Source organism: Bufo bufo, chromosome 2 (genome assembly GCF_905171765.1).
Source record: "Bufo bufo chromosome 2, aBufBuf1.1, whole genome shotgun sequence".
NCBI lineage: Eukaryota > Metazoa > Chordata > Amphibia > Anura > Bufonidae > Bufo > Bufo bufo.
This window is the reverse complement of record NC_053390.1, coordinates 144,101,452-144,118,869: the sequence shown is the minus strand read 5'-3', so window position 1 is coordinate 144,118,869 and position 17,418 is coordinate 144,101,452. Positions and strand designations below refer to the sequence as shown.

General features: G+C 42.2%; 1 protein-coding gene across 1 annotated transcript in view; it reads left to right on the top strand.

Moving 5' to 3' along the window:
* ELL2 (elongation factor for RNA polymerase II 2) overlaps positions 1–15,919 on the top strand; it is a 66,665-nt gene extending 50,746 nt beyond the window's left edge. Inside the window, exons 6-12 of the mRNA XM_040421553.1 lie at positions 2,116–2,240; positions 2,930–3,014; positions 5,499–6,057; positions 8,738–8,801; positions 9,888–10,059; positions 11,581–11,625; positions 13,660–15,919. Coding sequence (XP_040277487.1) covers positions 2,116–2,240; positions 2,930–3,014; positions 5,499–6,057; positions 8,738–8,801; positions 9,888–10,059; positions 11,581–11,625; positions 13,660–13,776 — 1,167 coding nt within the window. The 3' untranslated portion in view covers positions 13,777–15,919. The remainder of the gene's footprint in view (positions 1–2,115; positions 2,241–2,929; positions 3,015–5,498; positions 6,058–8,737; positions 8,802–9,887; positions 10,060–11,580; positions 11,626–13,659) is intronic.
* The last annotated feature ends 1,499 nt before the right edge of the window (positions 15,920–17,418 follow it).

The window sequence follows — 17,418 nt, the reverse complement described above, 5'->3', positions numbered from 1 at the left end:
TTTTCAGTGCCCAGAAGAGCAAACATCTGTAACCCTATGGTTTCTAAATGCAGGATGAAATCCTGGGATATATTGCAGACGCTTTGTGCGGCCTCCACAAGGGACTTCTAATATAAGCTGATTAGAGCAGCTCTTTATTTGGGTACTGTCTAGCAATAGACCTTGCAAGAGCATGCTTTTTCTAACAGGATCCTGTCACCTGTACTATGCTGCCAGTCTCCCTAGCTTGTGGTCTGTCACTTGTGATGCCGACATGCCGAACCCCACAGTGTGCGCCAGCACTGGGAGGGAGGTGAGAATGATGATGCCTGCTGTACCCGCCTCCAGACAATGAGTGACGGATTGGGAAAGAAACCTGCCAATCATTGTCTGCAGTGGAGGGCGGGGGGCAGTGAGCCTCATCTCCCTTCTGTGGGTTTGCCATCACAGAAATGACAGACCGCTGAAATCGGGAAGGGCAGCATAATACAGGTGACGAGATCCCTTTTAAGAAGAGCATGCCCTTGCAAGGTCTGTTAAAGTACACAAGTAAATAGTTGCTCTTGCAAAATTTATAAAAAGGTGATCCCTTTAAATAGAACCCCCTATGACCTAACAGACCACATAGCATTCTTCCGTGATTCCTTAGGGATGGCTACATGTGCCTTGAAGGGACAGGTGGGTTTAAAGTGTAGCTATGCAGGACAACAAACACTATAGGCATGTTTCAGCCTAATTTCCTACAGTGATAATGCTCGACCTGCGGCCCTCCAGCTGTTGTAAAGCTATAACTCCCACCGTGCCCTGCTGAGGGCTGTTAACTGTAGGCTGTCTGGGCATGCTGGGAGTTGTAGTTTTGCAACCGCTGGAGGGCCACAGGTTGGGCCTCCCTGCTGTAGTGCTTTAAATAGTATTTTAGGCTAGGTTCCCAAAAGCTGGGAGAAGAAAAGATGAATGTAGCTGTAGTCTGTTTTCAGAGGTTAGGCTGTAGAGCTAGGTATGAAATATATCCTGACCAACACTTCATGAAAAAGGAATTTGCCTCAAAAATTAAATGAAAAAAGGTTTTGTAGCCTCATTCCAAACAGATGATGTAGTTGGCTATTGCACATCTCACATTACCTTTTACTCTGTCTCTTCTGCATAGGCAAAGCATACAGAAAAATTCTAATATATATACTCTGTGGGTTGATTGTTTTCTAGCACATGGACGCTGCTGGGATTTGTAGGATTTTAGTGCTCATGGTTTAGTCCTGAGTAAGTCCATTATTCATCGAGGAGCATGCCTAAGAGCTATACGGTTTCACTGTGGGCTCTGGTTTATTTAGCATTGCCTTTTAAAGGACTTGGACCAGCTGGAGACTATAGAAGGCCATGCTGCACAGTAATCCAATATGTTCTCTGGACCTTCATGCCCAGTTGTGCTCCCTGGACCTTCTGGAGTCGTAGGAAATGATGGACTAAGTATAGTAGTGATGTGTGGATATTAATAGATGCTCATGAGCACATATGAACATCTGACTTGTGTTTACATGCTACCCCTATAATGCTGTTATGTATAATGTCATTATTTCAAGCATGGAGAGTCTAACCGCGCAATATTATGTTGTGTTTTAGATAAAGAATGTGGCCATTTTACACCATATGGAATTGAAAAGGGTATTCCCATCTGAAATGTTTATGGCTGTTAAAGGGATTGTTCAACTTGTCTACAGACCTCCCACAGTGGTAATCATACTTACTTCATTCCTGCCGCTGGGTTATGGCTGAATCGCTGCCTGCTAGCTCTGCAGGGTCCTGGTCTCCCCACATTTTATCTGGTTTGATGCTGGGACATGTATCCGCTGCACTAGTCATGTAACCCGGCATTAAATTGGATGTTGGCTCAAAGACCTGGGACCTGCAGCGATGGAGCCAGAACTCACCGGCCAGGGTCATGTAAGTATGATTACCACGGTGGGTCCGGCCACGCTAAGCGGTCTCTAGAAAAGGTCCCCAGGGGTGAACAACCCTTTTGTTGTTGATTTGGGCCTTGCTAGTCCAAGCAGTTTATCAACAAATGTTCCTTATTTACGCAAAGATATTAGTATACTGTTATTGTGCCTTTAAGCTAATGTGCCCTCTTTTTGACTTTAGGTTGCCAATTTGAACCCCAAGGACAACTCGTATACACTTAAAGACTTTGTTTACAAAGAGATACAGCGAGATTGGCCTGGATACTCAGAGTTTGACAAACAGTTATTAGACAAAGTTCTTTCCAGGTATGTGCCAGCCGTTATGCAATAATTCTCATCCAGCTAGTAAATCGGCATTCTTGGTAGTTGCTAATTCTTCTAGCCTAGATGCCTCTCCTACTTCCTTGTCAGCTTTTACATTCAGGAGGCAGGGAGACCACTGTGATGTAACATCGCCTAGAACTACACTGGAGAGTCAGCATACACAATAGTACAGACAGGCAGTGTGAATCAGGAGGTTTATTTAACTGCAGCTAATCGTTGTGTATATACTCACTTGCTATATATCTGCCCTCCTGCTCCTTTACATAAGGGAGACATTTTATTTTCAACAGAATACAGGTATTTGCAGAGGACCATGAAGAGGAGAGGGGCCTGTGAGCTGCTAGAATGGATTTGATTGGTGATGTCTTCCTGTAGTTCCCAGGAAGTCAACCACCCAGGGGCAGACAGAGTTCCTGTTTACACATTAGAGCCTGCTGTGGACCTCTGGTCAGAATTGAGGTCACAACTCTGTTCCCATAATGATAAATCTGTGGCTGCAACTAAGTTAGGGTGTAACAAATGACACTGCTGGAATACTAGTGGCGCGTTAGTAATATATGAAAAATAAACTAAAAACCTGGAGTGGTTTTTTAAAACCATATTGATATGAAGTTGGTTACTAGAAAATTGCATTTGCTCAGTAATCTAGCGTGTGGTTTCATTTTTAACAGAAAACTTAATCAGTCTCAGAATGCAACCAGCACCAGTCAATCAGAATCTCCGCCTTTAAGTGCTACATCTACATCTCCTTCCCAGGTATTTTGTATGACCATGGAAATGTCTAGAAATCTTTTTTTCCAAGCGTTTAAATTCTTTCCTTATTACTAATACTGATGCTACAAGATGCGTGTATACACTCTAATATCAGTGAACACATTTGTTGTCCATTTGTCTGTATTGCTGCCACAAGGGAAATTTAAAGGGATTGTCCACTTTTTACTATTGACCTATCTTCAGAATAGGTCTTCAATATCAGATCGGTGGAGGCCTGACACCCCCGCCTTTCATCTGTTTGAAGCGAAAGCAGCGCTCTTATGAGCGCTGCCTTTTCTGTTTGCGTCCCAATTAATTTCTATGGGATGGCTCCCGTCTTTTCAAGTGAATAGGACAGAGCCCTCCTATAGAAAGGGCTGTAATTGCACTACTCGCTGCTGCACAGAAGAGAAGGCAGCGCTCAAATGGGCGCTGCTTTCTCTTCAAACAGCTCATCGGCGGGGGTGCTGGAAGTCAGATCGCTGTTGATCTGATATCAATGACCTATCCTTAGGATGGGTAATCAATAGTAAAAAGCAGATAACTCCTTTAAGCTTTACCTATTTACCATTGGGCTGTCAATGAGCAGATGTACTAGTACCTCAAGAGCAAGAGGATCTGTGACCACACTCCACTCTGGCTAAAATGAAGAAGTTGAACAATGAATCTATTTTTTATTAATGGGGTTATCCAGTTCTTTAAAATTGATGTCGGTCTGATTTTTGATAGTCTAAATTCAGCCTTGGTTGTGATGCCAAGCACAGCTGCTTCTGAACGTATAGCGCTGTGCTTGATAAGCACCAACTGGGAACTAGTGTTGGACCACTGCGGCCTGTCCAAAAATCTGTTTGGTGGGGATGCTGAGTCTGACTCTCCCACTGATCTAAGGCCATCCGTTTTAAAGAGCCAGATCACATGATCTCCTATAAGGTTCTTTCCAAACCAAATATAATATTTTGTATGTATAGGATGGTTTGGTTTTGTGGTAATAGTGCTTTCCTGCTGTGGAAACAGCAAAAACTTTGTTGCCCTGGTTCACTTTTGCTTGAGTTACCGTAACGTATTACTAATCAGTCCTTTCCTCACTAACTCTTCCCTCCCCAGTCTATTGTGAACTTCTACATGAATGCCTGCACTTAATGCTAGTCATTGCACTTGATACCCATAAAGGGAATGTCATCAGAAAATGACCTATTGTTTAATTCACATTTTTGTTAAATGCTTCTTTAAAGATATTTTTTTTGTATTTTAAATTTTTCATATCCATTTGTATTTAAACTGAAACTATAAAATCCTGCAGTTTTTACACTGGCACCAGGCCTAATAGGTGCCACTTGGTCTGTACCGATCACTTAGCTGCAGTAATCTCCTTATTACGGGCAGGTTTAGAATGAAATGGCCCCTCTGTGTATAGATAACATTCAGAATTGGGGATTGTCAAATCTAATCTACTCCTTGCTTGTAAAATTACCTTTTTTACAGGTCACAGACCAGGCCTAGAAAATGTTTTAACTTCTCACTAGCAAAGCTCTACACAGTGCTCCACCTCTCTAAATCTCCTCCCTCATCTATGACCCATTCTGCAAATGACTTGCACCAAACATCCACCATAATCTAAAACTTTAAATCCACCTCCAAGACTTTTCAAGCTGCACCAGTTATGAGAAATGCTACCCCCACACAGTTGGGTCATCTTTCAACGGCCACAGTTTTAGACGTACCCTTAAACCACATCAGTTTTGCATGGCCCATCACATCTAGGGCCCTTACTCTTGTCGTCTGACCTTGTTTTTACATGCATCTTCTGATTGAAAAGTGCCATGGAAGACGTTGGCCCTATATAAATTATATATTAAATTATTTACCGTGACATGAATTTATACCACGTAAAATATGTCCTATCAGGATGCCACAAGATTGTCATTGATAATGGAACAGGTATTTAAAGGTGTTGTCAGGTAATTTATATTGACCTCCTGTTCTCTGGATACGTCATCAATTTCCGATTGGCAGGGGACCGACACTTGGGACCCCCGCTAATCAGCTGTTAGAGGCCAGTGCTCCATTAGTGCCGGGGCCATGTCACTTCACCATACATCAGTCACGTAGCCTAGTTGCAGCTCAGCCTAATTGAAGTGAATGGGGCTGAGCTGCAATACCGAGCAGTAGCTATTCTATGTATGGTGCTGTGCTTGGAGACCTGCCAGGAGCGGTGGCTCACTAACAGCTGATTGGTGGGAGTGCCAGGACTTGAACCCCCACCAATGTGATAACGATGCTCCTGAGTATAGGTCCTCTATCAATTTCTAGAGAACCCTGTTGATTCAGCCTTTATAAACCCCTTTCCTAATATCTGGAGTACATTGCTCAGTTATCCACTGAGCATAAATGTATGCTTCTTCTTTCAAGACTATAATGCCATCAGTATCGGTAACTATTACGTGGTTTTGATTTCTAACATGCCAAAATTTTTCATTCTTCTCTAAGAAACGTCTTCTGGACACTGAATTCATTGATCCATTAATGAACAAGAAACCAAGGATATCTCATCTTACAAACAGGGTGCAGCCAACTCTAAATGGTCATTTAGGTTTAACCAATGACAAACCAGCACCACCTCCTCCTCCGCCCGCTGCTGCCGCCACCCCAGCACTTCCGCCACTTCCACCTGCACGCCTTCCAGTTTCCAATCCACAAAATATGAACTCTAACTCCAATTCTCCCAGTACTCCTGAGGGTAGGGGGACACAGGATCTGCCCATGGACAGTTTCAGTCAAAATAGCAGCACCTACGAGGACCAGCAAAATAAATATACCTCTAGGACTACTCTGGATAAGTCTATATCAACGCCAATTAATTTGGGAAATTCAGATCCCAAGGACGATAAAAATGGCACATTGCACAAAAAGGCAAAGAAATCCAAAAAACACAAAGATAAGGACCGCAAAAAACTGGATACTGAACCCATTGAAGAAAAGCCAGTTCTACTAAAAAAAGAAGAAATCGTTAAGTTGGAAATGAGCCCCAAGCCGGATAAAAAGAAAGGTGCAGAGTGTTGTCATTTTATACAGCTATGGGATCAAGGAAATATTGTTTTATGCCGATGACTACTTGGTGTTAGCATTGCTGATCTTAATTTTTAACCTGTCCTTGAGAAAAACATTTTAGTAGATTTGCATTCTTTTTTAAATAACCTTTCTGTAGCATCTACGTTGACAGTGGAATGTTACCCTTCCCCTTAAGTATTGTGGCCCTGAATACTGTGGCGTAGTCTAATAGTGCAACACTCATGGCACCCATGGCACCCATGTTGAGAAGCGCCCAACTGACAAGAGGAATGGTAATACAGTACCTGGTTGTCTTTCCATATATCAAGGAGAAATAACAGGAATGGTACAACAGTTTTATACGGTCTTTTATAGGCAGTGGGTGGATAATGTGCACCACTTTGTCCTGATATCTCAGATTGGGATTGCTTGTGAATGTATTTTTCAGTTTAACATACTAATTAGTATTACAAGTTCTAGTTCCATCTAATGTTTGTGGGCATGGTTTTACCCCAGCCCAGGTGACACCCACTTAACATACTTTTTTTGGTCTAAGAACGAATATAGCTTAGCCCTAAAACGCTGAGTAAGTTTAATCTGCTTAGTCATGCAGCAGGAGTCCTTATCTTTATGTGCCCTTTAAGGGTGTAGCCGCTGGTCTACAGGATTTTTGCAGGGTCATCTTTTGCTTCGGTTTTCCACAGTGTCTTGGTAGAAGTAGCTTGGATTGTTTACATGCATAAATTGTTTTTCTTCCAAGCACAGTTGGTATAGAACCCATCTGTACTTAAAGGGGGTGTGGGCAGACCTGCAAAGCATAATTACTTGCTTTCTGGTTCCCTGCTCTTTCTCTTCTCTGCACTCCCAGGATGTAAACTTCCACTTTGACACTGTGGCCAATCGCTGGCTGCAGCTGCGTCAAGATGGAAGTTTACATCCCAGCGCAGCGGTGGGGGAAGTATGCTTCCCAGCACTGGCTCCCTTTTTTTTAAAGTACTTGTCAAGTCCCGACTCTTTATTAATTATACGCACTTATCTAGCGCTACTATATTCCGCAGCGCTTTACAGACATTATCATCACTTGCTGTCCCCTGTGGGCCTCGCAGTCTAAGTTCCCTATCAGTATGTAGTGTGGGAGGATACTGGAGGAAAGCCACGCATACACAGAGAAAATACAGACTCAATGCAGATGTTGTCCATGGTCAGGTTTGAACCCAGGATGCCAGTGCAGCAAGGCACCAGTGCTAACCAATTGGCCTTCGTGCTGCCCAGACTCCAACAGGATAGGGGGATGAATCTGATCAGTGGGGGTCCGACCCCTACTGATGACAAGAACGGTGGACCTGTTCTCCTGCATGAACGGAGCAGTAGGTTGTACCTGACTGCTGCGCCTCATTCATTTTTATGGTGGTACCAGTTACAGTACAGCTCTCTGCTGTCTTTAGTAGAACTAAACACAATGCAGCAGCACTCTGCAATCGAATATATAAATGGTACATTTTACTATGCTGTATTCACTATATAAAACAAGAGGTACTTAGAGAAGTTGGCTCTGCTATCAGTGCAGTACCATAAAGAATGAATGGAGGTGCAGTGGTCGTGCATCACCTGCCCCTTTGTGAGAAATGGGGCCCCTGTTCTTGTGATGGGTGAGGAGCCCAAAGATCAAACCCCCACTGATAAGATGCCTACTCCCTCTATTTTAAATAAGTGACTACTTTAAAACTTGGAAAAACCAAAGATACATGTTAGTCATAATATTTAAAGGTGAGTGAATTTCATATTTTGAAGTTCATGGTATTTATCTGTTACCACTGACCAGAACGCAGTTCCATGACTGAATGCCTTTCGAGGCATTCCGTTATTTATTCTGTCATAATAGAAGTCTATGGCCTGCGTAACGGATCCATCCTGTTTGAGTAGTGCAGGAGAGGACTCCAGCATAACGTAAGCCGGATGGATCCATTATGCAGGCCATAGACTTCTATTATGACGGAATGCCTCTAAATGCATTCAGTCATGGTCCCGTGGTAACGGAATCTATAATGCAATTCAGTAAATACCACAACACGAACTTCAAAATATGAAATTCGCTCATCCCTAAATATTATGACTTAACGTATCTTTGGTTTTTCTATGACTGAATACTTTTAGAGGCATTCCGTCATAATAGAAGTCTATGGCCTGCATAACTGATCCATCCGGTTTAAGTTGTGCTGGAGTCCTCTCCTGCGTAACTTAAACAGAACAGATCCGTTATGCAGGCCATAGACTTCTATTATGACGGAATAAATAACAATGCCTCGAAAGGCATTTCGTCATTGAATTGCGTTATGGTCCGTGGTAATGGAATCCATAACGCAATTCAGTAAATACCACAAAAGGAACCCACACACTAACTTCAAAATGTGACATTCAGTCATCCCTAATCTTTGCTTAAAAATTGTGCAAATTTAGTTTTTTACAAGACTGTACATTTTCCAAATCACACTTCACTTTTTACCTTGCAAGCTGCAAAAAATGGTTACCTCATCCAGATTAAATATCCTAATAGGGTGGTTTCCAAAATAATAGGGACATTTTGTTCATAGTTATAAAATTGCCTCCATACTATTTCAATGACTTTAGAATGTTCATTATTCTTGTAACTGAAGTATGCATATTTTTTCCATCAACAGACCTTAAAGAAACCTGCACAGCATCAGATCCTTCATCTACAACAGAATTACCAGATTACATGATGTAAGTAGTATCAAAATGCTGTTCAGCACTATTCAAGAAAGTAACCCTATTCCACTGAAAATATTTGCACTCTTATATTTGGCTAACAATTGCAACAAGGAAACAATGGGGAGTCCTGCTGCTGTTAACAAATTATACCCCCTTTTCATTACATAACTTTTAAAATCAAAAACAGAAGTAATCGGTTTAAAAACCTGGTAAAGCAATGCATATATGGTGTCTGACATTTAGAAAAAAAAAATCAAAGCTGGGCAGAGTGGAGGAAAAATTGATTTGTAAATTGGCCATCGTAAATGAGTCTTCTATCAATGTTTGTCATATTCACAGAAGTGGCTATGTATACAGCTTCCCTGATGGAGGGAAGGGTTTGTTTAATCCCTCATATTTTAGGATTGATGGCAGCCAGAGGTGCGGGCCTGGACTTTTTTGAAAACTTTCTAAACTTTAAAACGAGACCACATTATTATCATCTCTACTTCGGGAGATGTAGCCGGGTCTGAAGTGTAAGTGGCTGAAAAATGAAAGCAGGTTTCAGTTGCTTTTTCTCCTGATCCGATTTCTAACAGCTATATCTCCTGAAGTAGTGAGGATAATGCTGTGATACTGGTTTTGTTTTAAATCTTACATTGTCAGCGTACAAACAAGACCAGGCCCATGCAGTATATGAACACCAAAATGGTTCAGAGATGAATCCAAAATTTATAATGGTGATATTTTTGGGAGTTTCTCCAATTTTAATGTGACTGTTAAGGGGTTAAAAAGGTCTGAGAAGTAAATGCCACAATTTTCTGCAGTTTAAAGTAAATTCTTTTTGTAATGTGTCCCCTAACATGTTAATTAGTATGTCCCACTTTAGGGCATTGCAGAATTCAGCTGTAATCTATGGGAGAAAATGGCAGCATTGGTTCAGTTCCCCTGCAGCACCACTGTGAGAATGAAATGGTGTGCAGTCGGACTTTCTGCTTCTAGGTCCTTCAAAATGAGAGACCTAAAGAAGAGAAACCTAAAGCACAGCAAGTGCATTTCTAAAAAATGACTGTAGTATGTATTTGAGCGGCTCCCTAACACTCAATTGTTTCTTTGTAGAAAATACACTGTTATTGTGTCCAAAGAACAGAGGCAAAGTTACAAAGATGACTTCAACTCTGAATATGATGAGTATCGCAGCTTACATGCCCGAGTAGAAGGTATCACTACAAAATTCATGCAGCTGGATGCCCAAAGAAAGCGCCTTTCCCCTGGTTCTAGGGAATACCAGGTTTGTTCAGCAATGCATTTTGCTTCCTACCTGCAAAATTAAAGGGGCTTTGCACCTTTGGGGGTGGGTGTTGGCCATCCTGAGCAGACATGCAAAGAGAAGCATGCTTGCCTGTGTTCTGGAGCAGGCTACTACTTACCACTGGGCTCCCTGGATGTCAACTTCCTGTTGACCTACTTCCCTTGCATCACATGACCAGGAAGTTTACATCCAGATTGCCCAGGGAGAGCAGCCGAGGCTGTGGAACGAAGGAGCCTGTGCCGGAAAGCAGATAAGTATGCTTCTCTTTCCAGGTTTGGGTGGGGGAGAAGTTGCCAAAAACTCCCCCTAAGGTGCACAACCCCCTTAAGCAATTTTTTAAATATAGTCTTCATTAAAAATTTCCTACCACTTTGTAGTCTGCAACTCCTATACATGGCTGGCTGTGCGGCTGCTTCTAACATACAACACTCCCTCATGCAGATATCTGCTCTACCCTTTTTTTCCATGCACAACACGTATCCATTTTGTCGTCCACGGGTCTGACAAAGAATACAGGCTGTGTGCACCATGCTTTCCCATTCTGCATATCCTACACTATTGTAGAAATGTCCTATGCTTGGCCGTATTGCAGACAAGAATAGACATGTTCTTTCATTTTTGATGAGCCTCGGATCGGACATTCAGATACACACAGAAATAAATGGGTCCGCATCCGGTCTGCAAAAAAATCTAAATCTGATGCAAACAGAAAATGCAGTCGTGTGCCTGGGACCTAATAGTAATCCTAGGAAAGGGGGTAAACATGCAGAACAAGCTGCTGGTGAGTTGAGGACCTAAGGTATTCAGGGGGAGAGGTCACACAGCATCAGTATAGCGAAAATAGAACCCATGGCAGAATGTGAAGGGGAACGAGTAATAGATCACACAGCTGACATCAGGGAAGAGATTTCGCACTTACAACATCATGGCAGCCTGAATACAGGGTGGGGAGAGCTCAGAGCCATATTAGAAGAAATCAGTCCAGGAATGACACTTGCTGATGGCTAATGAAGCATCAGCACCCTGGACACGCAGTCCTCTCATCAGCTTATGACTGGGAGGGGACCATCCACAGAAGAAAAGTCTGCAACGGCAAATCTGGGTCTGAAGATTAATGAATGATCGCTGACTGAAACTTAGTTCAACTTTTTTTGACTTGCGATAACCACCATCATATGAAACCATTTTTATCTTGCCACTGCTATAGCCTTTAAGATTGTCTAATGTGAACTAAAACATTTTATTACATTCCTACTTAACATGAGTGAGAAATAAAACATGTACATATGGAAGGGATGTATGGTGTCCCCTACTGATCTATACTTTCCAAAAATTAGTAAAAACATTTGATGGTTATTCCAATCGCACACATCGGAGATCTATATAGAAGTTGTGCCATAAATGCCTGACTGTTGTGCGTCCCCCCCATCAAATGTTGTGAGCATCAACCTTGAGGGCTGGTCCTTAATAAACTTGTATTTTACGGACCTATCTTTGCAGATTGTACATGAAGAGGTTATCAAGGAGTACAGGAAATTTAAAGAGGTATGTATCTCGAGCATAATATAGAATTCTTCATTTTGTAAGTTAAATGCTGGTTTCACTCAAAGACTAGTTACATAGTTAATACGGTTGAAAAGACATACGTCCATCAAGTTCAACCAAGGGGTAGGTGGGGCCGCGAATCCCAGAAGGAAGTGATACTCAGATTTCTACACGTTTTCATAAGCATTAATGTTTTTTACTTTTAAGAATTCGTCTAAACCCTTTTTGAAACTGTCCACTGTTCCTGCTGTGACCATGTCCTGAGGAAGTCTATTCCACAGCTTCACAGTAAAGAAGCTTTGACGCTTCTGGAGACGGAACTTTTTCTTCTCCAGTCGGAGGCAGTGCCTCGTCTTTTGAGCGCATTTTACATGGAACAGCTTTTTGCCGTATTTTTTGTATGGCCCATTTATATATTTGTATAGGTTAATCATGTCCCCCCTTAGCCGTCTCTTCTCAAGACTAAATAAATTCAATTCTTTTAATCTTTCTTCATAACTAAGACCCTCCATGCCCCTTATCATTTTAGTAGCTCTCCTCTGTACTTTTTCCAGCTGTAGTGCATCCTTTCTATGTAATGGTGCCCAGAACTGCACTGCATATTCCAGATGAGGCCGCACCAGCACTTTGTAAAGTTGTAATATTAGTTCTTAGATTAGTTTAGTTTCCATATTATTCTATAACCAGAATACATGGCCGGTCATACATTTGCTCTACAGTGGCCACTGCAGGTGGTGATGTGGCATTATAAAGACTAAAGGAGACCAGTTCAGCGCACCTTTTATTTGTAAAGGTTCCCAAATGGTGGTCAGAAACGTGTTGGGATAGCAGGGACTTCATTTGCGTGAAGCCCGCTATGTTTAGTCTGTGATGTAATTGGTGAAATGCGTTTTTCCATATGCCATCTGGGTTATGGAGTAATTTGATAATTGATGGGAGCTGTATCGCTGTCAGTGGGTACTGTTCTAGGAGAGTAGTGATTGAGGGCAATTGCCCCTCTACTGCACATCTTGTTGTAGTCTGATTACTGATATAATACAGGTGTTGGCCTCATACTAGAGGGTCCTGAAGACCGCAGCCTTTGTTTTTGGCGCAATCGCTGCCATTTAGAGTGCTTTAGATGCCCCCATGTATCCTAACCCCGTGACTATATGCAGAGTGATCCCATTTAGTTTGCCTGGTTTTGTTGCAACAATGATGTAGTAATCTGGTCTCTTTTTGCATGACAGAATTTAATTTTTATTCGAAGTTAAAAGAGTTGTCCCATCTCATTAAATGGTTCCTAGCATACCTAAATCTTCAGTACATGCCACTCTGAATATTCTAACCCTTTTGTCTGCTCGTTCAGCTAGGATATGGTTACTGCTACAGTCTAGCAGTGGTTGCCGTGCAGGTCGCCAGGAGCATGCACACCAGCTCCCGTCCCAGTCACCTTGCATCAGTCTATAGAACCGCTCCATGGCATGTGCAGTAGCCTTGGAGCTGTTCTACACACTGTCACTGGCTGCTCACTCCATCGTCCCTCTGCGCTGAAACTGATAATGAAAATGCTTCACTAGCAGTCTCGGGAACGTGCATGCACAGGCAAGCAGCGCAGTGACTTTATCAGCACCCTGCTTGTCTGTGCTACCTATCAACTTCCAAGTCAACGCCCCCAAATTGAGGATGTTCAGCATCAGCCCTGAACAGGAGAGATGAGACAACCCCTTGAAGTTTTGAGTTTCTGATAAGTGGATACCCTGCATGTAATCAATTCTTGGTCATGGCTATACTATTTCATCCACTTAGACGGCAGTTTTGGAAAATGCATTAAATTTAAACAATTGAAATCATGGACAAAATGTGCCTGTGTGTAAAATTTGGGGTTTATGATAGTCATTGAATATTTAAAAATATGGCTTGGCAGTTTGACCCGTGCTTTTCTTGTACTGGCCCTGCCTTTTGGATCCCTCACATTTTACAATGCACGTTCTATTGTCTTCCAAGCTTACATTTGAATACACATTTACATCCATTCCTTTGTCTGTTTTACAGGCAAGTCCGAACTATTATGAAGAAAAATACAGATGTGAATACCTGCACAACAAGCTTGCCCACATCAAAAGACTAATAGGAGAATTTGACCAACAACTGGCAGAGTCCTGGCACTAAAGCTCTGCCTAGACAAGATGTGAATACTTAACGTTATTTATTTAAAATTCCAGATGTGTTACGCTAGGATAAAGCAAAGAAACTTTTTTTTTCAGGAGTTTCAGTATTAGCAGACTTAATTTCTTCCCTCCTCCTGGTGCCCAACCTTACCTTTATCCTGCTTATTTAAAAGCTGCTTTCTCCTCTTCCTTGTCCTTCGGACTCTCATTTATCTGTGGAAATCAGTATAGATACTGGAATTCCAGAGACTATACTCGATGAACTGCGCATTCTAAGTTTTATGTAGCATAATGTGCTTTTGGATAAATGTCTGTCTTCTTTCTTAAATGCAAACCCTTTGCCTTAAATGGTAGAAGGTTAAAAAAAAATTTGCACAAAAATGTATTTTAAAAAAAAAAAACACAAAAAGCAAAATAAAAATAGAGGGTTAAGAGACAGAAAAAAGAAATATAGAAAAAAAATCTATCCTAAACTTTAAGTCATAACCCCTCCCTACACACACACTTCAATGGATGCCTTAAGGTGTTTGCCTGTTTATATTTAGTGTAGTTAAGTATTTCTACACGGCTTCCTAAAGCAATGGGAAGCACACCGTGGCCTATCAGCGTCTAGGAGCGTGCTTGTACGTGTGCGAGGGTTGTGTGGGTGTGAGCATGCATGATGAGAACTCAAAGCTGCTATGTAATAGGCCAAACGCTCAGGTTTTAAAAAACTGGCGAGTGTTATTCTAGGGTTTTTCCTATGAATTTGCTACTTGTGTTGTGGAAAACGTTTGCATTTCCATTTCAAGAATTTGTCAGCATTATTGACATCGGAGTGAGGGGGAGGGTTATAAGGGAGCTGGTATCAAACCAAGCGGAGCCCTTTCAGTGGAGGGGGGGGGGGGTTACTTCTTGTGAAGAGGTTTAAATTTTTTTTATTTTTTTTTTTGGATTACCAATTAATAAATGTAATGATGTAGGTAACTTATTTATATACGGATATAAAGTATTTTTGAAAGATTATGCAAAGAGACTATTTACCTACATGTATATGTAAAGATTTTTTTTTCTCCTGTAAACTAGGAGCTTAAGTAAAGTACAGATATATTTAACTTTAAGAAATACTGTGATCATCAGACAGCACAAAGTTGCATTTCATGCAATGTACCAGTTTACTTTAATTAAAATTATAATTTTTTTTTTTTCATGTGGGAACATTTTTTTTTTATTTAATTTTTTTTTATTTATATATATATTGCTTTTCTTTGCATTCTGGGTAGACTGAATTTTTTTTTTTATTTTTTTTTTCCCTGTCATAATAAGTGCTGCCAATGAAAAAGGGACGCATAATGTTTACAGATGTCATTATTGGAATGTTTGCCAAAAAAGCCTGTTGTCAGTATCTGTAATAAACATTGCCTCCAGCATCAAACATGCTTGCTCTTGTCTCTCTGTAAACCAGAATGTTTGTGCAGTTGAGGAATCCTAAATTCAGACCATGTGAAGGTTAGATGCTTCGCTGTCATGTGTGTCGGTGCCATCAGTGTGGTTCTGCTGCGGGGGGAATAATTCTGCAGCTGCTTATCACAAACCAGTTTTATGGGGAAAAGTAAAACACTTCATGCATCTCTTGCACATATGAAAACTTTACAAATGTTGGCTACATTGCAGAATTTACGTTTATACTACATTTTGAGATGTGGGAAATGGTTCCTTTTTCAGCCATTATTTTGTGTGGACTTCAGTTGGTCACTTTAAAAGAATCCAGGCTAAATGGGCACATAGGTGCCTCAGTAATCAGACGGGTCACCTTTTAGCTCACCTGAGTTGCTTGTCACAAGGCTTATGGCTGCCAGGCCCCGCTTCCTTAGGAGCCAAAATCACAACAGTAATGTGGTTCAATCACGTGATGGCTTTCTTGCCCATCCACAGCCACATACTATACAGGTTTTGGATCGGTTAAACTACAGTTCGGCTCCTGTGCAAGGGAGGATGCTGCCTGGATTCTGTTAGATGTACTTTAAAGGGTTTGGTCACTGTCAGCAGATTTGTACCTATGACACTGGCCGACCCGTTACATGTGCGCTTGGCAGCTGAAGGCATCTGTGTTGGTCCCATGTTCATATGCGCAGGCATTGCTGAGAAAAATGAAGTTTTAATATGTGCAAATGAGCCTCTAGGATGAATGGGGGAAGGGGGGGGGGGTGCTATTTCACCTAGAGGCTCTGCACCATCTGCAACTACCATGCACACTGACAGGGCCAGGCAGTGTAAACAGCACAGTGCAAGACTTTAGGAGAAGTCAGGGCCAGGTGTGATCACATTTACACTGCCTGGCCCTGTGAGTGCAGCAGTTGCAGAGAGCCATCTCTAGGTGTAATGGCAACGCCCCCGTTGCTCTTAGAGCTCATTTGCATATATTAAAACATCATTTTTCTCAGCAATGTGGGCACATATGAACATGGGACTAACACAGATGCTTTCAGCTGCCAAGTGCACATGTAACAGGTCTGCAGTGTCAAAAGTACAACTCTGCTGACAGATGCCTTTTTTAATGTTGGAACCTGCTGATTTGAGTAGCCGACCTGTCTAATGCCTGTGGAGACCTCCTGATTTCCATGTTGATTTTCCATATTGGATTTGTGGAGATTTTCTGACATGTTGGGAGAGAAGGAATGGGCAGTTGAATTTAACTTGCAATTCTTTTTCTTAAGGAAGATAAGCTGCTTCCAGAGGTGTCTATGGAGAACACAATGCACGCTTGATTGAGGGTGCAGGCATATAGGGAGGCCGCCAAACAAGCTCTGTCAATAGTTCAGCCGGCCGCTATCTTAAAGGGTTTCTGTCACCCCGCAAAACTCATATTTTTTTTTTTTGGATAGTTAGATTCCTCCTAGTGCGATATAGCAGAATATAATGCTCTTACTTCCATGCGGCCGATTCTTTATAAAACGAACTTTTATAATATGTAAATGAGGGCTCTACCAGCAAGTAGGGCGTCTACTTGCTGGTAGCTGCTGCAGAAATCCGCCCCCTCGCCGTGTTGATTGACAGGGCCAGCCGAGATCTCCTCCGGCCGGCCGGCCCTGTCAGTAATTCAAAAATCGCGCGCCTCGCGTCATTCGGCGCAGGCGCTCTGAGATGAGGAGGCTCGTATTCTCAGTGCGCCTGCGCCGATGACATCACCGAAAGAGAAGACGTCATCGGCGCAGGCGCACTGAGGGAGTGCTGAGGAGACGAGCCTCCTCATCTCAGAGCGCCTGCGCCGAATGACGCGAGGCGCGCGATTTTTGAATTACTGACAGGGCCGGCCGGAGGAGGAGATCCCGGCTGGCCCTGTCAATCAACACGGCGAGGGGGCGGATTTCTGCAGCAGCTACCAGCAAGTAGACGCCCTACTTGCTGGTAGAGCCCTCATTTACATATTATAAAAGTTTGTTTTATAAAGAATCGGCCGCATGAAAGTAAGTAAGAGCATTATATTCTGCTATATCGCGCTAGGAGGAATCTAACTATCCAAAAAAAAAAAAAAATGAGTTTTGCGGGGTGACAAACCCTTTAATGTGTACGGCCAGCTTCTGGATAAGTAAATTGTATGAAACATTTTACACAAATCTCTGCAATCCACAATTTAGTTTGCCGAACACTCTTGACCAGTGGC